At 46.1% G+C, this 23,986-nt stretch overlaps 1 protein-coding gene across 5 annotated transcripts in view; it reads right to left on the bottom strand.

The window, feature by feature from the left end:
* Positions 1 to 23,986, bottom strand: part of TNC (tenascin C) — a 91,388-nt gene that overhangs the window by 38,176 nt on the left and 29,226 nt on the right. For 3 of the 5 annotated variants that reach the window (XM_082470392.1, XM_082470394.1, XM_082470393.1), the window contains exons 3-13: positions 22,499 to 23,908; positions 20,932 to 21,195; positions 19,723 to 19,838; positions 18,810 to 18,966; positions 14,811 to 15,080; positions 13,880 to 14,065; positions 13,547 to 13,636; positions 11,824 to 12,087; positions 3,733 to 4,005; positions 2,895 to 3,167; positions 2,013 to 2,285 (exon numbers count right to left, since the gene is read on the bottom strand). In XM_082470392.1, the coding sequence (XP_082326518.1) occupies positions 2,013 to 2,285; positions 2,895 to 3,167; positions 3,733 to 4,005; positions 11,824 to 12,087; positions 13,547 to 13,636; positions 13,880 to 14,065; positions 14,811 to 15,080; positions 18,810 to 18,966; positions 19,723 to 19,838; positions 20,932 to 21,195; positions 22,499 to 23,908 (3,576 nt within the window). The remainder of the gene's footprint in view (positions 1 to 2,012; positions 2,286 to 2,894; positions 3,168 to 3,732; positions 4,006 to 11,823; positions 12,088 to 13,546; positions 13,637 to 13,879; positions 14,066 to 14,810; positions 15,081 to 18,809; positions 18,967 to 19,722; positions 19,839 to 20,931; positions 21,196 to 22,498; positions 23,909 to 23,986) is intronic. The other 2 variants (XM_082470395.1, XM_082470396.1) reach the window with 2 other exon arrangements.

Genomic DNA, 23,986 nt, shown 5'->3' with positions numbered 1-23,986 from the left:
AAATGCTATGTGTGTAGTTACCAGCACATGGCAAATTCAAGTTTTGCCTTTTGGAGCTTCCTGGAATTTTTTTCCCTGTATTTTCTATCCTCAGTTGGTTGGCTCTGAGAATGCAGAGCTGTGTGTCACTGTTTGGATGTTTCTCCTTGGAACTTCTTGGTCACGTGGGAGAGGATTACCTGCTTCGTCCCATTACTAGACTTTGGAGAGATCATCTCATTGCTGGCCACAGGCTGTCTGGCTGGGTGTGTAAAGCATGTGCTGAATCAGGTTTGGACAAGTCTGATGTTTTATCTCTGGACTTTTCTCATCTTTCAGAGATCAAAGTTTCCGTACTGTACTGGATTCTTGGCTTCACGTTTTCCCTCCCCCCTTCTCCTGATAGCACTTTGTGTCTGATTGAAGAATGTCTGCATCACAAACAAGGCTGTTTGTGCCTACTCTTCATTAAAAGTGATTCTGTTTTGCTCAGCAAATGGTGCAGAGCAGGACCCACTATTCATTTTTCTACCAGGTAGGAAGGAAATTTAATGTAGTCATTGCTGATTTAGAAAGTTTGGGTTCCGGATATGGAAACACTCACTACTTAGTGGAATGCTGCTCAGGGTTAAGTGCAATCTCCCAGCCTCTCTTTTTAAGGCTGAAGTGGCCATGGATTTGAAGTCAGAAAAGAAAATATCTGCAAGACTTCCCCCAGAAAGAGTATGAGATATTCCAGGATTCAGTGCACAAGGAGAGTCTGGGCAAACTTGACCTTTTAGAGGGGCTGTATTCAAACTGTAGTACTGGTCCTTTTATGGAAGAACTGGGTTGGGGACATGGGTGCGGGCAGCCCTCTCTTCCTTCCCAGCTCACCAAGAATAGCTGTTCATTTATCTGTCATATAGTGGGGTTCCTTGTAAGATTTCACGTGCAAAAGGAATTTGCTGCTAAAAACAGAAAGTTTACAAACCACAGATGCAGATCATTAGCACCCTGCTCCCAGATCCCACGTGTCTCAAAGGCCCCTTTTGCTCTTGTTTGGTTTGACAATATTCTGGGAAACACAGGCCATTGATAATCTGGCCAGTTGAGGTGTATTGCAACATTACTTTTCTTATTTGGGGAATTGTGTGTAGTTTCTAGCAAGGCCCAGGTTTATTTGGTATGTATGAGCAAGGACAGCAATTCATTTGATTAGGTTATTTGGGCGGCATTTTCAAAACACAGGATGTGTAGAGAAGGGCATGGGCTTAGGGCCCAGCATAAAAACCCTGCTCCCCCAAATCAGGCTCATTTTCCCATGGCCTTTTTTAAAGTTGTTTCTAGAAACCGCATGACCAGCACAGAGTTTTCTATAACAGATGGAGTTGCACATCTTCAGGGGACAAATTGAGATGAATTGTTTTTCCTCTCCAAACTGAATCAAAAACTTTGAAGTCAAACATGACTCTCCTTTCTTAGAAATAGCCCTGCCTTGAGGATGTGTTAAGGAGAGAGAGACTTGGCTAACTTGAGCAGAAGATGATAGATCATTTCAAAGGTTATTCTGTGGAGGTCTGACTACCAGATGTATGGCAGTAAGTGACTCTGAGGCCACTCATGATAAGATTTCTCTAGAAAGTTCTGACCTTATTCTTGTGTCACAGCCCTACTGTTTATGCTATTTATATTATGATATGTTGCTATCTGATAAATTTAGCTATTTGGCATTCAAAATTTACTACAGGAGGGGTGCTTTGCTATGTACGTTCGTTCATTATCTCATTTACTGCTCATGACAGTGTTCTGAGGTAGGAGTATTATCTCTGATTTGAAGGTGAGAAATGAAGACTCAGAGGTGTACAATGAGATACCCAAGAATATTCGGCCAGAAAGGTGGAATTCCAACCCACACCCTCCGGAGTTAGAGCTTGTGTTCATGCTGCCTGCCAACGGCTTTGAGAGAGGGCCCTGATACATGGGGAATTTTCTCTATTCCAATGAATTGGCTGACACAATCAGGTCCCTGGTCTGGGAGGAGGGTCGTATACCTGTGATGACCTCCACAGCAAGGGGTTGAGTGCTGCGGCCCCTGACCTTGCCACGCAGGGTGATTGTATAACGGGTACCAGCCCTGAGGCCTGGGATTTCCGCGGAGCACAGGCTGCCAGGAACCGTGAGACTGCGAGCTTCTTGGGCCAGGTCAGCCTCCTGGATCTCAATGACAAACTGCTCATAGATCCCATCTGGGCTGGTCCAGTCCAGTCTGAGGGCATCCCAGCTAACCTCAGTCACCGTGAGGTTCCCCAGATCTGGAACCTCCTCTGCATAAGAAGACAGAGTTGCTGAGTTACTAAAAAAGGCAGTTGCATGCTGGGACTCAGGCGAGATGGCATTTTGGCTGAGGTTGGGGTGAGTTGTCTGGGTAGCGTTGATCACAGACGCGTGATTTACAGCAGGTGTTGAGGACACGCTAACCGTTGGCACTAAAGCCAGGGCTTTCCTAGTCAGCCTGTGGAGATGAGACATAGTTCTCAGAATCGTTCACAGCTTCCATTCTGGACACACAGATGGTGCTCTGCGCAGTCCTCTGATGCGTTCTGAAAATGAGCTCAGATCAACGTTTTCATTTTCCCACTCGCAGAGTGCGCTTTCCAACTTCTTAGCTATTACGACTGAAACTTGCTTTAAAAGAAAAGTCACCTCAATTTATATAAAAGAGGAGTAGGTGGAACTTTCCGTGGAATTGGCTACCACGCTAGGACTAGGGCTTGGCCAAATGAGGGACGGGACCTTTGTAAGGAAGCAGGGATGATTCACCGGTATTCGCCACTGGGGTAGGGGCTGAACCCAGTTTAGAGCAGGGAAGAGCGTTGATCCCTCCTGAGCAGAGACAGTGGGAGGAAACAAATTAATGAAGTTGTCTAGAATACCTGTCAAGACTTCAACAGAGAGAGGGGTTGTGCTGAAGTCCCGAGTCACCCCGCGGATGGTGACGCTATAGTGAGTGGCTGCCTTGAGCCCAGGCAGGTCCACGGACCTCAGTCCTCCCGGGACAGTGAGGTTTTGGGCTGCCTCGTCTGTGTCAGTTTCCTGCACCTGAATGAGAAACTGCTCGTAGGCTCCTTCCGGAGCCGTCCAGTGGAGTTTGAGGGCATCCCAGCCCACCTCGGACACCGTGACCTCTCCCAAACGGGGAGCTTCTCCTGGAGAAGGACAAAGAACTAGTTTAACGATCAAATCACACACCAAGATCCAGGGACTCCTTAACGAAAGAACAGGCTTTATATTACTTTTTTTTTTAAAAAAAACATGTGACTTTCTTTAGATAACCACGCAGCTTCCTAAATTTGAGAAATAGAGCCAAGGGGGTGAGGCGTAGGAAAACATTTGTGATCTTATTTCATTAAGGAATTGCCCTAGCCTCTGGCAGACAAAGAGATTATTATTATTTTTTTCCTTCTGAATATCATGCCTTAACATCCCTCACCAGGAGGGAGCCTGTTTGTGAAGCCAAAGGTCCCTGCCGTTGGGGCTGTGTGTATAGTCCCCAGGCTGGGCTAGGCACAGCCCCAGAGGCTGTGGTGCACATGGGGTGCAGTGTGAAAGCTACCCCAGGAGTTGTGCGGCTTGATTTCTCCCCATCATTAGGCACCATAGTGCTATAACTTAAGGTACTCAAGTCTATTCAAAAACGAGTTGCGTCTGATTATCCTTGGGCAGGTTCCTGTTGGGAAAAACAGAAGCTATAGACAGAAAGGTAAGAGGTACCTGTGGAGGCCTCAGCAGAGAGCACTGGTGTCCTATAGCCCCGGATCACCCCGTAGATGGTGACTGTATAAGGGGTGGCAGCCTTGAGGCCCTGGACGTCCACAGCCCGCAGGCTGCCGGGCGCCGTGAGGTTCTGAGCCGCCTCCACCCCGTTGGCCTCCTGCACCTGAATGACAAAGTGCTCAAAGGCCTGGTCAGCTGTGGTCCAGTTGAGTTTGAGGCCATCCCAGCCAGACTTGGTCACGGTGAGGTTTTCCATTTCAGGGGCATGGTCTGAATAATGACAGAGACGGGGTCAGTTAAATCATTCCTGAAATGCTTTCCATCTGGGAACTCAGAAATGGCAAACCCGCTGCCAATGCTGCGAGACCATGGGGGCCCCAGGGCCACCTGCATCCCTGGGCCACGCTGTCGCCATCAAAACACCAACAGAAAAATCAACAGAATACTTATTTTGCCTTGCTGTGTATTTGGGTTTGTCTTTTGAATACGGTGTTTTTCTATTGACCAGTGTCCTGTGGATTTGGAAAATGCTACACGTCTGGGTTAGTACTGCTCTGGGCTGCAGTTTCCACTTTGGAAAGCGGCTCTCATCTTAAAGGTGAGATCATAGGAACAGCCTTCGGCTACTCTCGGGATTCTTGGTCTGAGCCGTCCAGCCTTCTGTATTTTGAGGAAATTGGTCCTCTTAGATTCTCTTCCTTTCCGTGCTTCCTCAATCTCTCCTGGAAGTCATGTTTTATAGTCTCTTTATCTTGGGATTTTTGTCAGTTTCTGGGGCTCAAATCAGTTTACATAAACCACTTCAGAAAGATCAGAGATAAATTAACACAGTACAAGTAAGGCTGTCCTGAGGAAGTCACTGAGTCTTTGCAAAGCTGCCCCTCATTGGATAGAAAGAAAGACCGAGGCCCTGGGAGAAATAGCTTATTAAGCTCAATTAAAACTTGCCGTCTTTATTCATCTCTAGGATGAGCAAAGCACAGAACACTCACTTGTCTGAATATGGCTTCAAGGTGATAATTTGCCCAGGGCTGAGCCTAACTGGACTTTGCATCACCTAGGAAGAAAGGATTTTCTCTGGAAACAGATCCTCTAAACAACAGAGTAAGAACTGCCTTGAGCTCATTTAGGTGAACAAATTGTTTCTCTCTATATGCCTCACATTGGCTGCTCATTTCAAATCAGTCCTATCATCTGTCCATTAAAGCAGACGTCTCACTTGAAAATCTTAGCTTGCAGTTGGATAGAAGATATCCTTTCAGAGGGGAAAATGTTTCTTTTCAAGAATCTGTTTGATTCAGACTTTTTCTAGGTTCTGGGGAAGGTTCTTCCCAATTGTTCCATTTTGGCAAAGCTGACACTCCTTCAAACCTTGTTTGATCTAGAACAGCGGTCTGCCAACTATGATCTGAGGGTCAAATCCAGCCTGCTGCCTCTCTTGGTAATAAGTGAGCTGACAACAGTTTTAAAATTTTTAAATGGTTGGAAAAATCCAAAGAAGAATACTTCATGACAGATGAAAGTATATGAAATTCAAATTTTGATGTCATAAGTAAAAATCTCATCGGAACTCAGCTGTGCCCGCACATTCACATATTGCTGATTGCTGCTTATGTGCTGCAGTGGCGCAGTAGAGGAGTTGAGACAGAGACCATATGGCCTGAAAAGTCTAAAATATTTACTGTCTGGCCCTTTCAGAAAATGTTTGCCATACCTGACCTTGACCTTCATTCTACAGTGTCCTCATTCAACCCAAATCTGTGTCCCGGAGCCCTTATCCAAGACCCCATAGCAGTTCCTAACCACACAAACATGGTCTAGGTGAGAAAAAGAGGACCCCAAGCTCCAAGTGATGTATACTTGTGGGGAAAGAAAGGGAAAAAGGTCAGCTATCTTTTAACCCAGTGGCCCTTGTGAGGCCAGGAGCAGTGCTCCAGTTGTAGCAATTATCTCCTTGACCTTGGGATTTTAGCACAGCTAAAGTCAGGAGTGTGTCCTTTTCAAATATTCCAAGAGCCCTCATGCATGAAGAGCCATCAGACAAAAACCAATCTAAGCCAAACTGTAAAGTTAAGGAAATCAATTCTGTGGCCCATAAACTCTCCTTTTTATCCCACTTTCTTATTTTTTTTCTCCTGCTGCTGTCAAAGCTTCTTGTCAAGAACTTAGCTGACATTGATAGTTGACCCCCCTTGTGTGAATTAAGTCAGTGTTTCCTCTCAGGTAACTGCCTTTTAAGTTCTTTCTCTAATTATGACATAAAGCATAGTTTTTTCCATGAAAGAGATTTCAGGTACCAGGTTGCAAGAGACGTGGGGAGAATTACCTATCTGGGGGAGGGAGGGGTTATGGAGGGGTTACAGATTGTCTATTAAGCTGTTGTAGTAAAGATGGTTGGAGAGAGGAGGAGATCCACATTAGAAAATGTCTCTTCCTCATGAGAACCATTTTTTTCTTTAAATCAGCTTTTTTTATATGCCACGGATACTTTATACAATGTCCTTCACATCCTGCTTCATCTCTTCTTACAGTGGATAGAGTAATTTTCATAAAATGTCACGTGGCTCAGTAAATGGTAATAGTCATGGTGATGATACTTCCACCAAAATTTTTGGCTATTCTTCCTTTTTTTTTTTTTTTTTTTTTGTGGGGAGAGGGTTAGGCAGATCAAGAAAAAAAAATCAGTTATATTTAGTGCTGTGACCGTGACCACTGCTGGGTGGGTGCTTTTGGTGCCCGACCCAAAACCCTTCACTAAACAAATGCTAGACAGATAAGTAAAAGGTGTAACTTCAATGAATAAAATCAGTAGATAAATTAAAGGGAGGCGGGTAAGAATTATGAAAAGAGAGGGAAAAACGTGAATAAAAATACAGCAGACAACAATTGAGATTGAGACCAGAGGCTTCACATCAATGCGGACTCTTCATTTCAAGAGCAAATGACACACTTGTGGGCTTACTGCCCCAGAAGCCCCGTGTTTCCGTTGTATAGTTCCATACTGAATTTCTTGGCCTTTCTTTATGAAAAGGCTGTTGTCTTTTTCTTCCAGCTGTGCACTGGCATCTACCCTCTGAACAATGCCAGTGGGCCTGGGAAATCAGAATTTCAAAATCCCATTTCTGCTCATGGTGAGTTGACCAGCTGGCCTGGGGGAATTTCTGGCTGTGCCAACTTTAAATCTTTGGATTTCCACCGTCTTGTAGATGGTAATTACCAAGTGCTGACTGAGAGGAATCCACTTTTAGGGGTCACCGATGGCAGAGAGAGTGATTCTCCAACAGCAGCGGGATGGCCAAATTCAAGCCTCAGGACCCCTGAGGGTAGATTAAATTGCTTGGATCTCATCTTGTAAAGTTAATTGAAATTAAAAGCCTTGCCTGCCTTAAAACTTTCTGGTGACTCTTCACACTGTCAATAATGAAACCCAAGCCCCTCAGCATGATATTCACTGCCCTTTGTAGATGGTACTGATAGTGTCTGTAACCTTGTACCCTGTTATCCCCAGCTCCATCATACAGCAGGACTGTATAGCTGGTGTTTCACTAACATAAAGTTTCTCATGCCTTTGAGCTTCTCACCTACTGTTCCTCCAGCTGGAAATGTCGTTACTCCCTTCTCCACTTGCCCAACTCATTTTCCTTTTTTAGGATTCAGCCAAGTATCACCTCTTCCAAAAAGCCTTCTCTGATACGCTGCCTTCACCTTGCTCAGGTCTGGGATGGGTATCTGCCTCTGTGCTCCTGTAGCTTCCCACACTTTCCTCTAAGCAGACTAGTTACGTTCCTATAATTTTGGTTTTGGTCCTCTCATTCTCACTGCAATGTGCATCATTTCCTGAGTGGAGGGGTTGTGTCTTTCTGTTCTCTATACCAGCACTGCCTGACCCATGGCAGGTAAGAAATAAATACTTGTTGGATGGATAAATATTTGACTAAATTTCAGTTTGCTCCATGAGAAAATCAAAATGGAAAATCAGAGCAGAATGTCTTCTATTACTTGCAGCTGTGGCTAAAAGCAAAATTCCGCCTCTTTGCTTCCCAAACCCTTGAGAATTACTGGGGTATCACTGTCAAGCCTTACGCGGTGTGGGCGGATGCTTTATCGGCCTTGTGTTTCTGCATGTCCTCCTTGCTTTATGTCCCTTACTGCTCAAAGAAAATCATGGCCTCCACTTCAAGCAGGGTTTTGTTGAGTTTATTAGAATACATATATGGGGCCAGAGGGGGAGATGCCTGGCCCATACTCATTTTGTTCAATGCTAACAGGGATAGTACCTTTTTTCTTTCTTTCCTTCCTTTCTCCCCCCTCCATCCCTTTCTCCTTCCCCCATCATTTCTTCTTTCTTTCCTTCCATTTTTATCCAGAGTAAGCTTAATTAAAGACTCCAGGAGAATGACTTCCCTTCCCTTAATCCTTAAGAGAGAGAATTTGGGCCTTTGATACAGAGGTGAAAGAAAAAGACCAGAAGATTCGGTAGAAATACTGCCTCTGGAGGAGCTGGAGTCCCCAGATGCTCATGAAGCGTATGCCACGTGTTTGGCTGTGTTCAAGGCACTGGGGCTGCAGCCAGTGAAGGAGACAGAGTCCTTTCTGGCTAGAAGTAGGAGGCAGGCCATAGGTAAGTAAACCAACTAGTGGGTGATATCAGGCAAGTGTCATGAGGAACTCTGGAGCAGCATGAAAGGGTAAATCAGGATAGGGCACCGTTTTAGACTGGTTGACAGAGAGGTCTTTTGAGATGAGACTTGAGCTGAATGAAATGAGGGAGGTGCTGGGTGTAGAACTGGGAGAAGTGTGGTATCTAGGCAGCAGGAGTAGCATGTGCAAAGGCCCTAAGGTAGGAGCAGGCTTGGCATACTTAAGGAACAGTGAGAAGGCCAGGGTGACCACAGTGAAATGAGCAAGGGGACAAGTAGTGGGAGGGAGGTCAGAGAGATGGGAAGGACCAGACTCTGTAGGGCTGTGTAGCCTGTGATAGGGTCTTTGCATTGTATTTCAGGTGTGATGGGCATACTTTTAACTTGGTGCTGCATCAAGGAAAAGGCTTGCGCTTTGGCTCAATGCCATGGCTAGAGCCCTGGAATTCCCTGGGAAGAATGCTTTGGGGCAGCCAATTTCACATCTTCTCTGTAAAACCCACAGACAATGAGCGACACTTTGCAGACTTCCGCTATTAAGAATCGAGTAACGCAGAGCTGGGAATCCCTTTCTTCTGACATTTGAACCTACAACCCTTTGACATTTCAGGACTCATAACCACATGGTACATTCCTCTAAGCACTCCCACTTTTCCTGTTTCTTTTTTCTCCCCATGTGTTTACCAAGGCCAGGTCCCTGGACTTCTGCTTCTTTACGTCTTCTACAACATAGTCCTGCTTGCCTCTTCCATGTCTGTCCCAAAACTTCTTCCCACGTTAAGCCTATCCTGATGCTCAGAAGGCATCCCGTGCTCCCACTGCACCCCACACCCCTCGTTACAGCAAGTGAAGGCGTCTGTTTGCTGGATAGTTACCTCCTTGGAAGCACAGACTTGTCTTCATTGCTGTAGTATCCCCAGGACTTAGCACGGAGCATGATTGTAGTGCATTATTGACTGAGTAAATGAAGGAGATATTTACTGGGAGGATATTGTAGGAGATATTTATTGGGAAGATAGATTTCAGGAGATGGAGAGAAATGCCCACCTCACTCTTAATAAAATAAAATAGTTCTATGGAGAAAGCCATAGAGAGAAATATTCTAGAGACAGTGGGGGAAGAGCCCATAAAAGGGACTTTGCACATTTTTCCTGTAATGAAGAATGTCTTTAAATATACAACGTGATTTCTTTGAAAACAGTGTTAAAGAGGCACGGCTGGGGAAATGAAACCACTGAGCCCTTGGGATGCCAAAACTGGGCTCTTAGTTAGAGACAAAGTAATTCCAGCCTGTGATTCACTTGAAAGCTTTCATCTCCCTGAGCAGCTAAAGCCTGGGGATTCCCTGCTGGAGATAAGGAGATAAAGTGGCTATAGCCAGAGGGTAAGATGATTGAGTGGAGATAGGAAACTCTCTTTAATCTAGCATTTGTAAAACTCAGGGAGAAGTGAAGAGAGAGGGAGAGAGAGAGGGTGAGAGAGAGAGAGAGAGAGAGAGGCAGAGAGAGAGAGGCAGAGAGAGAGAGGCAGAGAGAGAGAGGGAAGGAGGAGGAGGAGGAAGAGAAGAAGAAATTCCCTCTTGTTTCTCTGATTCATTTGTGGTCCCTTCGCATCTTATAACAAGCTCATGTTTATAAAACTGAACCATTCAAATCTCTACCGTAGATTTATTTCTTCCCAATTTATTCTCCCCTCCCCCCTCATCTATGATCGAGCTACCCCACCCCCACACCCCCACCCCCCACCAAGCATCCTTGATGACCATCTCATAGCTGCGTGGGAAGCAGTCCATGCACAGAGTCAACAGAATTGACCACCTGAGCTCACTTCAGACTTTCTGAAGAGGCTATTCTTTGTCTACTAAATACCCCTTCTCTCTGTCTTCCTTACAAACTACCACAATTTTATGTGGGCAGCAACCTGGTCCGCCAGAAGACTACCTTTCCTAGACTTACTTATGGCTAGAAATGGCCAGTGAAATGCAAGTAGAAGTCACTGGTGAGGTTTCCAGAAAGACTCTCATCTAGGAGGTACTTTTTTTTTTTGGTTTTGGTTCTTCCTCCTTCATGCTGCCCAGAACACAAATGCGAAGGCTGTACTGAAGTAGCCGTATTGTGACATGGAGGTGACTTTGAGAATGGAAGCCAAGGACTGAGACTAGTGGAACAGAAAGCTAGAAGGAGCCCAAATCCCTGATCATTTGGAACTGCTGTGCCATCCCTGAACCACCTAACCTCAGACTTATTTTATGAGAGAGGAAACCAACTTGTATCTTGCTTAAGTGACTGTTATTTGAGATTTCTGTTATATGCATGTGAAAGTATCCGTAAATGACAAAGACGCTTCAAGGCATTTCCAAATATGCGCATCAGTGCCACACGTTTTCTGCTTATGGAGACTCACCTGGAATAGCATCTCTGCCAAGACACCGTCTCTGGCTGCTCCTGACTCCCCCATTCACTCCCTTTCCTTGGCTGAGGGCTGCCCAGTCACTCCCTTTCCTTGCTTGAGTGCTGTCTAACATTCTGACCATCTGGTCTTCCCCCAGGGACGGTGAGTAAGTGCACATGAGTCAGAATAGCAGTGCTAAGTACATAACCCATTTTTTTCCCCTCAAATATCAGCATACTACAATATATTCAGTGGGTTCTCAATACATACTTACTTATTAAATTGAAACTAAAGACTATTACTTGTCATACCCTGAAGAATTAACATTTTTCCCCTGTACCTCTTGAATATTTGGGGGCCAAAGTTAAATATGTATATTTTCATATAGGAAGAACTGATTTTTTTTCTCAGTTTAGCCATTGAGAAAATATGGAAGCCGGTACAAAGAACAGGATACTTGGGCTAGAAGGGATACTGGAGGTCAGGATTAAGCTGTCATGGAAAAACAAAGTTCACCTCTTAACGACCAAGAGAAAATGAGAAGGCCACCGTGGAAGGCTCAAAGGACCGTGTGCAATGTTTCAGGTAACCTGAGAGGAAAGCAAAAGACCTGGAATAAAAACAATTAATGGGAAAAAAACCAAGGAATTATTCCCAACATCTTGGTCATCTTGAAAAGAAATAAAATGAAAAGTTAATTAATTGTGCTAAAGAGGGAGGAAAATGAGAAAAATTTAAAAGATTCTGTGAAATGCACAAAATTAAAAAAAAAAAAGAACCAAAGACAAACACAAACTTTGATGCTTTAAATTCTCCTAGGAGGAAATATTTAAAAACCACTTTGATTGCCCAGCTAGGGAACTTTGCTGTTGACGAGTCAGTTGACAAGAGGAAAAGATAGGTAAGTAACTCTTTCAAATGGGATTTAGAGCAGTCATGAGTAGAGAAATCCCCATGTCTTCCCATCCGGTCTTCTCATTTGAAGACAATCTGGCTGATGGGTCTGCAACCTCAGAATCAACAGAGGGTGTGGCGAGAGCTCAGAGGTTGACCTCACCTGTGGATGCCTGTACCCGCGCTGGCTTGCTCTTGTGCCTGCCCTTCTCTGCTGTGAGGAGGATGGTGTATTCCTGCCCAGGTTCCAGGCCTTTCAGGATGTAGGAGGTGGTGCCTCTGGGGAGCTGCACCTCCACTGGCTGGCCCGAGGGAAGAGTGTAGTTGAGGCGGTAACGGTCAAACTTGGCCAGCGGCATCTGCCAGCGCAGGGTCACGCTGGTCTCCGTAGGTTCAGAAATCTGAAGGTCCTTGGGCGCGTCCAGGTCTGGGAGGAAAACAGAGAGTTGAACACCCTTCAGACTTCAGGGCAGGACTGCTTCTGGGGCTGAAAGCTGGTTGTGGGCTACAGACCCAGGTCTGCCGTAGCGCTGTGTGGCTTCAGGTGACTCAGGTGTCTGAGTCTTAGTTTTCACCTTTGTGAGATGCTGTTATTGCACGGTACCTCACTGTGTTTTTGAAAGATTAAAAACAATATAGTGGTATATCCATACCATGAAATGATACTCAATTAAATGCATTTAAAAGGAACTGATTATTGACACAAGACACAATTTGGATGGATCTCAAGAGAATTATTCTTAGCGAAAAAGCCAATCTCTAAAGGTTGCATATTGTATGATTCCTTTTATGTAGCATTCTTGAAATAACAAAATTGAATGAAGACCAGATCAGTGATTGCCAAGGATTAAGGTGAAGGGGAGGGTGGGAGTTGCCTTGGCTATAGAAAAGTGTAGCAAGAGCGACCCTTGTGATTGGAACTATTTGGTGTCTGACTGTAGTGGTAGATGCCAAAATCTACAAGTGATAACAAGTGGTAGCTTCCAAAATCTACAAGTGATAACATAGAACTAAATACACACACACATACACACACAGTTGAGTGAAATCTGAATAAAGTTGATAGACCGTATCAATGTCAGTTTCCTGGTCCTGATAGTTTTCTGTAGTTACACAAATGTTACCAATGGGGGGAACTACACAAAGGGTACAGATCTCTCTGTATTCTTTCTTACACCGCATGTGAATCTACAATTACCTCCAAATAAAAAGATAAAAAAGAATATGTATAAGTGCTCAGCATTGGATCCTGCATAATGATCTCCCCATACCAGCCACCCCTTATCATCATAGTCCCAGGGGGAGATAAGCAGGAGGCTGGTGGAGAGGTAAAGGGACGAGTTTTCTTTTTTACAAATTTTCCAGAAAAAACAAACAAACTTGCAGAAATAATCAGCGGCCTCAAATCATGTAGCCCCTCAGCATCCTCACTCAGAGGCTGGAGCTGCAGGATGCAATGAGTAAGAGCAAAGATTGCCTTAAACTATGCTCCTGCCGCTTATAATCTATATGATGGGGGTATGCAATACACGTTAAGTGTTTGCTAAGAGAAAAGCCCCCAGATGTGTTTTGATTAGTCAGTGGTTTATAAGAAATGGAATCGGTTGCCAACTTTCAAAAGTTTGTAGATCTCTTATAAAGTCTGGTTCCAATTTTTTGTAAAATATCCCCTGTCCCCCTTCCTGCATAGAGAGTAGCGTTAGGATCATTCACATGGGGAGTGCTTATGCTACTTTTGAACGTGGACATCTGGGCTGGATGATCCTAGAAGCCCCTCTTTCCTCTGGGCATCTACTATTTCTTTTTAAGTAGGTTTCCTGCCTCCTGGGCCTTGTTGTGTCTGCTGGTGCTCATCCCGTGGAGGTGGGAATCCAGGCGGGCCTCACCTGTGGCCGCATTGATGGTGGTTGGGTTGCTCTCCTTGTCCCCCTTCACGGCAGACACTCCAATACCATATTCAGTTCCTGGCCTCAGACCTAAGAGAGAACATGCAGGTTGAGATTCGGCCCAAAACTGGACAGACTTTCAGAAGGCCATAAAAATGGCCCTGAACTAGTCCCTGAAGGCTACGATTTCTCAATGTCTGGACTGTTTCACAGCCTGACTCACTGATGCCCAAGTGAGATGGATAGCTGGGAAGTGTTTTTTTTCACTCTCTGGAGGGTTGCAACGTGGGGACATGCCCCCCGGGCCAGTTGGGTCAGGGATGCGGAGCTCACCTGTGAGTGTAGTTTTGGTTGTGGTTTGTTGGCTCCTGGGGACTTCTACCTCGGCATGGTCACCTCCAGAGATGGGTGCGTACTTAATTCTGTAACTGTCGGCGGCCGCCTTGACGTTCCTCCACTCCAGGGTGATGCTGTTTTCTGTCTGGGAGATGCGGCGGAGATTTCTGGGCGCATCCAGGCCTGTTTGGGAGAGGAAGGGGCATTGGTATTGAGAACACCAGGCACCAGGAGAGAGGGAGTCCTTGACAGTTCAAGGTGAGACATGAAAGGTGCCTGCCATTGGAGAGAAATGACAAAATTGCCCACACACTCCTCCGGCTCAATAGCTAATGCGCACATCTAAACAAATACTACATACTTGACACTTTCCTCATTATTAAAGCGCATGATACCTCAATCATTCACGTTTTCCACCGATTTCGTGCTTAATAAAAACTGTACAGAAACTTGCAAATAAGCTCTGTGACTGTATTTGTTGTATTCATCACTGGATTTTTAATAACTCACACGGAGCTTACCGAGCTCTGAAAAAATATTTAGTGAATGAATGATTGACACTTTGGTACTTTTAAGATAGTGCTGTAGGCTAAGAGGTTAGAAGGCATCTTTGTCATTTATGTTTTCCATATACTGCATTTTATGATTAAAATATTTATTTAAATTTTGTTTTAACCAAAATGTCTGAGAATCTCAGACCAGCATCTTCTATGTAGGCAAAAATTTTCTTTTGCCTTAGAAAGTTATTTGGGGTAATATTAATCAATCAATTGCTACAGTATTTTAAAATAAAACTTAAAGGAATGAAAATCCCCTTTCCATTGTTTCCACTGTAAAAGGAGCCTGGAAGACACCCCGACATGGAGTGGGGATGGGAGTCTGGCAATCTTTCCTTTCCTGGGGCTGTTAGCAGGGGGAGGCCCGTTACCTGTTGTGAAGGTCTCTCTGGCTGGGATGCTAGACATGTCGGCCCTGCGGGAGATGAGGGAAACCTCGTAGTCTGTGTCTGGCTTCAGGCTCCCGATGGAGTACTGGTTCTCCTCGTGTGTGAGGTCGATGCTGGTTCGGTCGCCTGGCACATCTTTGATCCCGTATGTGAGCTCAATGCTGTCGATCTCGGCCAGGGGCTTGGACCAGGTGATCAGAGCGGTGGTGTCCGTAACGTCTTTCACTTCGATCTGGCTGGGGGCATCCAAGCCTGTGACAGGCAGAGGACAGAGGGGTTTCAGAGATCAGGGCCAGTGCCAAGGGCTGAGCAGAGAGGGGGCTTGTAGCCTTCCAGATCCGTGAGTGTACGTTCAGGTGCATATTTTGTCTTGCGGAACCTCAGTTTCCTGTTTGATATGCTGTAAGTAGGGGTGATGACAGCTACCTTGTAGGGTTTTTGTTTTTTCAAACATTAAAGGAAATAATGCGTGTGGAGCATCTAGCACAGAGCCTGCAATGCAGTAGTTATATGATAAATGGTTGTGACTATATTATTATCACCATCATCATCATCATAAGTTGAAGAAACACACTTAGGGGCTACTTCACTTGAAAAACATTGACTTAGCCTCTATGGTTTTTTAATTAGGCAAAACTCCCTAATTGGTAACTTCTCTATCCAAATAATGAAACAGAAAAGTGAGGCAATGACTGTCTTGACAATGTATGGAAAGTTAGTTTTGATGAAAATAATTCAGGCAAGAAAGTCACGGCTATCTCAAGCCTTGCCTGTCTTTGAGGCCTCATCTTGGCCTTTCTCCTGCCCTGCTGCTCACCTCCTGCCCCGCTGCTCACCTCCTGCCCCACCCGCTCTGGGCTTCCTGCTCTGACAGCATACTTCTCCTCCAAGAGCACCCCGTGTTGTTTCTCACCCCCGGCCTCTACACTTGCTGTTCCTCTGTTTCTTCTTCCTGAGATTGCTCCTCTCCCTCTAAAAATCTCCTATTCATCCTTCAAAACCCCACTCATATGTCACTTTCTAACAAGAACCATTGTCTGACCCTGTTGCAAACAGATAAACACATACTCCTTCCCCTAGGGGTATAAAGTTTCAGTTTGCAAGATGATTAAGTTCTAGAGATCTGCTGTACAGCATTATGCCTCTGGTTGACAGTACTCTATTGTGCACTTAAAAACGTGTTAAGAGGGTAGATCTCAGGTTAAGTGTTCTTACCACCATCAAAAATAAGAGCTTCCTAGTATTGTGCTTTTCTCACTATTCTGTAACAGATTTCTCTACAGTTTATTCAAACCGTCTTACACAATCTAGATACGGTCATTCAGAGAGTCGGTCTTTGACCTTTTTGAATCCCGAGTGTAGCATCAGGCTTTGCCATTTATGTCTTTACTCTTTTTTTTTCTAATTAGATAAATAATTTTAATGCGTTAAAACATTATACAGTAAAACATACCAGGCTGAAAATTAAGACATTAAAGCATTCAGTCAATGTTTCTTCATTTTTTAAAATAGTTAAGTTTGTGTTTTCAGCACTGGTTGAGGAAACAAGATCAGATGAAAGGAACTTGGTTTTATAAAGGGAATGAGAAGGAGGAATAATTCATAGCTGATTGTGAGAAACCTGCAGAGTCTAGTTTTTGAACTCTATGCATTGATACATTAGTCTCAGCTCACAGATGTTGAAGCCGTGAAATCCACAATGAAAATGATACTGCAATTCAGCAGTGAAGCCTCCCATCCTATGATCTTCAAGGTGCTAGGAAACACCTGAACCATACCTACTACCTTTCTTAACAGCCCTTTCATTAAAGAAGTTGAGATTCAGTCAAGGACACCGATCTCGCCCTAGGTTCAGAACCCTTCAATACAGGAGATTAACATTGTCTTGTGCTCACTACGTGCCAAGCACAGTGCTTTGTCGTTTAAGTCTTAACTCTCATGACTATACCGTAGGAAGATATATGAACCCGGTTTCCAGATGGTGGGTCTAAGGCTTAAATAAGTGGATCTACCCAAGGTGATGGTTATTGGTGAAGCTGGAATTCAAGTTCAGGACTGTTTGGATCTAAAGCCCAGGCTCTTTCTCCTTTAAATGATGCATCTCAAAAATATTTACATATCAGAAATGGTTGTCATACAATCTCTATATAGAGCTGAGAGGGAAGGAGCGAAATATGAAATTTTTAAGATCCTTTAAATCTGGAAAAAGAGCAGGTATCAGCAAAATAAACAGGTAAGTATCTGCCTCTCAGTGTTGATACTTATGTGATTATGAAACTTCAAATGTTGGGATGTTTGTCCTTCAAGAAGAAGAAAATAAAGCAGCCGATCCCTAAATTTAGATTAAAAAGAAAAGGGCAGATGAAAGAAATGTCTTTTGTATTTTCAACGGGCCGTCTCTATAGCAAATAAGCATCTGCTTAATCTTTTCTATGCCTTTCTGGTGATCTAATGATTTTTTCTTGTTGGTACCCGCCGTCTACCTACCACAGTGCGATGTTGTCAGGATGATGGAAAACACTTGCTTATAAAAAAGACAATCTTATGAATTGGATCTGAGTTAAACAAAATGTGCAAATATTTAAATGCAAGATGTTCTTTCTTGTCATTAGTAAAGAGATTTAAATTTTCCAATCACCCCCTGCCAAGAAGAGTCAATACCTTAAATAGTTGGCATGTATGCTATCTTGAAGAAGATAAAGAGATTTTCCCAAATGTCAGTGCAAAACAATTTTATTTGTTTATTTATTTATAAAAATTTGCCTCTTGATAGAACAACTCCAAATTCAGGATTTTTATTCCCCCCACCAAATGATCTAGCAGTGCCAAATCCTACTCTACGCCCAAGAAGTTCTGATATCTTTAGCTCTGAGTCACATTTTATTTAAGTTCCTGTTGAAGACACGGCATCAACACTCTACATAACCCAGAGCCTAGTCAATGTTACTGGTAATGGGGTTAAAGTCATAAAACTAAACCCAGGCTTAACATTCTGGCCCTGATAGTATTAACCACGTGGTGTTAGTTAAACTGATTCAGCTTCTTTAAGCCTCAGTTTTGATTCTTGAAAAATAATAGCATTAATATTTTCCCTACCTTTTCCATAGGACTGGGTACTAATATTAAATCAGATAGTATGGTAGATTATTTATTTTCCTGTATCAGTGCCCCTTTGAAATGTCACTCTGAAGCTTCTCTCATACAGAGATGGATCTTTTCCCCCACCCCTTCAATCTGGACTGGCCTTGAGATTTGCTTTGATGGAAGTGACCCAGTGTCTTTCGTGAACCTGCTCCGCCGCTGTGAGATCAGGCCCAGGCTAGCCCACCGGAGGCTGAGGGACCATGTGAGGCAGAAGGGCACCGTCCTGGCTGAGGCCATCCTAGGCCAACCAGCCCCCAGCCCATACAGAGGCATAAGTGAGTCCAGTCAAGAACAGAAAAACTGTCCAACCCCAAATCACCAATGTGCAAAAGTATCGTTTCAAGCCACAAAGTTTGGAGCTTGTTTTTTATGTAGCAAAAGCTAATTGAGGGCTTCCCTGGTGGCACAGTGGTTGGGAATCTGCCTATCAATGCAGGGGACGCGGGTTCGAGCCCTGGTCCAGGAGGATCCCACATGCCATGGAGCAACTAAGCCCGTGCGCCACAACTACTGAGCCTATGCTCTAGGGCCCGTGAGCCACGACTACCAAGCCCGTGTGCCACAACTACTGAAGCCTGCATGCCTAGAGCCCGTGCTCTGCAACAAGAGAGGCCACCACGATGAGGGGTCCGTGCGCCACAACTACCGAAAGCCTGCGCGCAGCAGCGAAGACCCAATGCGGCCAAAAATAAATATAAATAAAATAAATAAATTTGTAAAAAACAAAAAAAGCTAATTGATACAGATGCTGTGTAAGAGGGCATGTTATCAACCAGAGATGCTTTGCAGTACAATCAGCTTTATCCTTGTGTCAGTGGTATTAAAGGTGATACTCACGGGTGGTCGTCACCCTCTTCAGGCCTGGGCCCCGGGTATTGTTTTTCACGATGTGCAGAGATATCTCATACTCTTGCCCGGGAGCTAGACCAGTTTGCTGGTACGTGGTCTCCGGCCTCCGCAGGCTTTTGGTGATCTCTCCCTCATCTTCTTTATTCTGAAATATAGAGGCACCTTTGTAAGACCTAAGGAGATACCAGCTCCTTTATTTATGTGATTCATTCATTCTGTATTCATGCCTTCCTCTTTCATACTTTCATCTATCACTAGGCACTTACTAAGCATCTGATCAGTATGGCAGGTGCTGAGGATATAGAGAGACGAATATATCTCTCAAGTTGGTTTCTCCCTCCCACAGACCTCTCTACTCACCCCTTTGACACTCAAGTCAAATGACAGGCATGAGAACCAAAGGAACTCTGGAGCCACCAAATCAATCCTTCCTTTCATAGACGAGGAAGCCAGCATCCCAGAAGTCAGGTCATTGTCCCATCTTCCAAACAGCTAGTAAGAGGCAGAGCCTGACTTTGAACTCAGGGACCCACTTTCCTGCCTCACATGTGCTTTTAGGCACAGAGAGAAAGGATACTCAATCTCAGATATGCCTGGAGGCATTCTGAGACAGAGACCATGTCTTATCTTCTTTGCCTCTGAGTGGAGATTTGTAAGACTGTAATGGGTACTCGGAACATAGAGATGACTTGCCATCTATTTACTTAGGCTCTCAGCCCTAAGTGCCGTGCTTATTGACTTCTTAAGTCACTTAAAAACAGATGCAGATGCACAGGGGCTACTTAGAGCCTTGTCCCCCACCAAAAGCCAAGGAAGTGAGTTGATAGAAAAGTCTACAGAGCCCTGTGAGCATCTTTCAGATGCTCGTGGTCAAAGGTGCCCACTCCTCTGTGCTCCTTACCATATTCCGGAAGATGACCTCCCACGTTTCAAAAGCGATGTCCAGAGGATCCCACTCCACTTCCACAGATGTCTCCCTGATGGACTTGAATTTTAGACCTTCAGGTGTAGGCAGGTCTGTCAGGAAGAGCACAGAGAGGAGGTAAAGATGACTACATGTGTGATGGAGGGGACAGACATGATTCCACTAAACCCCACAGGGCTGTCTGTCAGAGCTGGAGTCTGTTTAAGGGTTCTCCTGGATTGCCGTCTAATGTGAGGCATCATGGAAATTAATATCAATATAAGGACCAACCATATGATTGAATACTGGCAATTTCATATGCTTAAACCTAATATGACAATAGACTTTGAAATCAGACAGATGGGCTAGAATCTCAGCTCCATCATCACAACTTTTGTGTGCTTGGTTTAGTTAACAAAATGCCCTGAGCCTCAGTTTCGTCATCCAAGAGAAGGAGCTAAGTATGCCTACCCCTTGGGAATGTTTTGAGACTGCTGAGTCCCACAGTGACTGCTGGCCATGGTCCCTGGGTGAAGCACAAGTTTAATAAAAGCAGCCAATGTTACTATTACTAAGCAAAAAAGAACCAATTTCTAGCCACAGCTTGCTTTTCAGGAGTGGAGGTAATTATTCTGATGTTGGACTCTTAAAGGAAGAATAACTTGAACCTTGAGGTTTCCACTTTTGTATTTTTTAAATATATAGACAGTGAGCTCCATAGAAAGGTAGTAGTAGAATAGAGTACTTAAGACTGCCAGGGTTCAAATCCTATCTCTACTACTTATTAACTGTGTGATATGGGATGAGATGCTTAACCATTCAGAGTCTCAGTTTCCTCATCTGTAAAATGGGTTAACAGTAGCTCCTGTCTCATAGGGTTATTGTGAGTTAAATGAGTTAGTATGTGAGGACTTTCTTTAACAAATATTCAATGGGTTACAGGAAAAAGAATACATATATATGTATAACTGAATCACTTTGCTGTACAGCAGAAATTAACACAACATTGTAAATCAACTATACGTCCATAACATTTTTTAAAAATTCAGTGGGCTTAACTGGATTCCAGAGTTTTAACTAGTGTAACTGCATAAAGACAGCCGTAGAGCTACAGGGGCAAAGGTGAGGCAGTCACTCATGGGGGGGGCTATGTACTGGACAGGAGGAGGGCAGTTGAGGCTGCCGAGAGATGCTCTGCTCACTCACAAGTGGCCACCCTGGCGCTGACAGGAATGCTCTTCTTGTTCTCCAGGATAGCGAACACGCGGATAAGGTACTCCACGCCAGGCTCCAACTCCTGGATGGTGGTGGACGTCTGGTCTCCAGGGACACGGAACTGCATTTCTAGGCCATCTTCATGGGTGGGCGTGTACACGATGAGGTACTCTGTGACCCGCATCTCATTTTCCCAGGCCAGGTTTATGGTCTCTTCCGTCACTTCGGTCACGATGAGGTCTTTGGGAGGGGACACTGGCAAGAATAAGGAAGGACAGTTTGGGTCAGATGGTGTCATAACGCACTCTATGAATTCTCTCTTGGTTTGTTTCCCTGGACCTGTCTCTTCCCCCAGTCACGGAGCCCTGAAATCCACCTTCCATTTTCTAAAATGCAGACTCATCAAGGACCCTCCTGCTGTGACCCATCTTCAAAACCTTTGGTGGCCATCCCTTGCCTTCAGGCTAAAGTTCCAGGTCTGCAGTGTGGCCTTCAGGGCTCTTTGTGAACTGGCCCCTCCGACTTCTCCACTCCCTGGACCTTAGTTCAGATTCAGGCCATCTGCATGGGAAAGTGCAGCCTGGGCTTGGCTTTCTGCTCTGAACTTCACGTCATACATTCTTAGCACTGGAAGGGTATTTTGGGCTCATCGGGTCCAACTCTTTCCTTTTCTTAGAGGTGAGTGAGGCAGAGGGACTTGCTCAACTTTGCTTACTCATCAAATTTGGAACGTACCTCTCCTCCTGGCCAGCCTGGTCTTCCTTCCAACCAGGCTTGCCTGGCTTGGCCATGTCAAACACAGAGCCGTGTGTTTGTTTTTATGTGCCAATGGCTTTAATCAAGGCAGAAAGTCTCCATTATGACAGGTATATAAGGGTGGATGAGGGAAGTACAAAGAAGACCCTCATTAAACATGAGCATTATTGGTCTTTGCTGTGTTTTCACTCAACCAGTATTTACTTACTGAATACATGCCCTGTGCTAACTGCTGGGATAATGCTCCTTTAAGGCACTCACAGTCCTTGGGATAAAAGACAGCAACAAAAAGGTGATTTAAGAGACGGGCCTGCTTCATAGGTGATCAGCACTTCATCTTTAGCTGAATGTGCATTTAAAACCGTTTGTTTTATGAAATCTCACTGTCCATTCAATTTAGCTGAGTTTTTACTTCCATCCAAATGAGGGATTTAGTTCATTATTGGTTCCATGTCAATACAGAGTAGGAAAGAAGGTTGATGTTTAGTAAAAGGGAGGTGAGCATTTCATCTACCCTCTTCGTGGGCACTGGGTGTTAAACTCAGCATAGATGAGTTACCCAGATTCAGGTACCAGCTCTGTGATATATAAGCTGTGTGTCCTTGGGACAATTCCATAACCTCTCTGGGCCTCTGAGCCCTCAAATCGGTAGCTCTGTAACAGGTGAGTCAAAGAGTCTGTGTGTATGTGTGTGTGTGTGTGTGTGTGTGTGTGTGTGTTTGGTATAACACACAGTTCTCCAGCACATGCCAACTCGATGGTGGCCGTCATCACGCTAGTTTGCTGGAGCGCTGGTACTCACCCTGCGAGCAGTCTTCCCCGGTGTAGCCCTCATTGCAGATGCAGCGGCCGGAGACGCACTGCCCCCAGTTGCTGCAGTCGTTGGGGCAGGAGCGCTGCCCGCAGTCCAGCCCAGTGAAGCCCTCGTGGCACACGCACTGGCCATCCACGCAGCGGCCCTGGCCGTGACAGTCGTCGGGACACCTGCGCTGCCCGCAGTCCTTGCCCGTGAAGCCCTCGTGGCACACGCACTGGCCGTCCACGCAGCGGCCCCGGCCGTGGCAGTCGCCGGGACAGGAGAGGTCTGCGCAGTCGGGGCCGGCGAAGCCGTCCTCGCACACGCACCGCCCGTCCACGCAGCGGCCCCGCTGGCTGCAGTCCCGGGGGCAGCGCAGCTCGCGGCAGTCCTCACCCATGTAGGCGTCGTCACAGACACACATGCCGTTCACGCAGCGGCCGTGCTGGTGACAGTCATGGGGGCAGCTCATCTCGCCACAGTCATAGCCCTGGAAGCCGAGTTCGCACTCACAGCGCCCCTGCTCGCAGCGCCCACGGCCGTGACAGTCGTTGGGGCACCGCAGCTGCCCGCAGTCCTCCCCGGTGCGACCCTCGTCGCACACGCACTGCCCGTTGACGCAGCGGCCGTGGCCGCTGCAGTCGCGGGGACACCGGAGCTCGCCGCAGTCCGCGCCCGTGAAGCCGTCGTCGCACTCGCAGTGCCCGTCCAGGCAGCGGCCGCGGTCATGGCAGTCAGAGGGACAGCGCTTCTCGCTGCAGTCCGCACCCGCGAAGCCCTCGTCGCACACGCACTGGCCCTCGTCGCAGCGGCCGCGGCTGTGGCAGGCGTGGGGGCAGGCGAGCTGGCCGCAGTCCTCACCCACGAAGCCCTCGTCGCAGTAGCAGGTGCCGTTGACGCAGCGGCCGCGGTCGAAGCAGTCGTTGGGGCAGATGAGCTCGCCACAGTCGTCGCCCGTGAAGCCCTCATCACACACGCACTCGTTCTCCACGCAGCGCCCGCGGCCGTGGCAGTTGTGCAGACACAGGGGCTCGTTGCAGTCCTCGCCGGCGAAGCCGTCCTGGCACACACAGCGGCCGTCCACGCAGCGGCCGTGCTCCTCGCTGCAGGGCACCGGGCAGGGCTCCTGGCCGCAGTCCACCCCCGAGTAGCCTTCGAAGCAGACGCAGGTCCCGTTCATGCACTTGCCCTGGTCATTGCAGTCGCTGGGACAGGCCAGCTGGCCGCAGTCGTCCCCCATGAAGCCCTTGTCACACACACACTGCCCGTCCAGGCACTGGCCTCGCAGGTGACAGTTGCCTGGACATTCAGGCTCAGAGCAGTTGGGGCCTTTCCAGCCCGGTTCACACACACAGCCACAGCCTTCAGTGCTGAAGTTGCCCCGGCCGCTGCAGAAGGGCTTGGTGTCCAGGCGGCCTGCAGGGAGGGAAGAGAACAGAGGCTCTCCACTGAGCACCAGCAGCCCAGTTTCTTGGTTTCTAGCCACAAAACCCA

This window comes from Balaenoptera physalus, assembly GCF_965194825.1.
Source record: "Balaenoptera physalus genome assembly, chromosome: 7".
NCBI classification, from domain to species: domain Eukaryota; kingdom Metazoa; phylum Chordata; class Mammalia; order Artiodactyla; family Balaenopteridae; genus Balaenoptera; species Balaenoptera physalus.
This window is presented reverse-complemented; position numbering and strand designations above follow the sequence as displayed.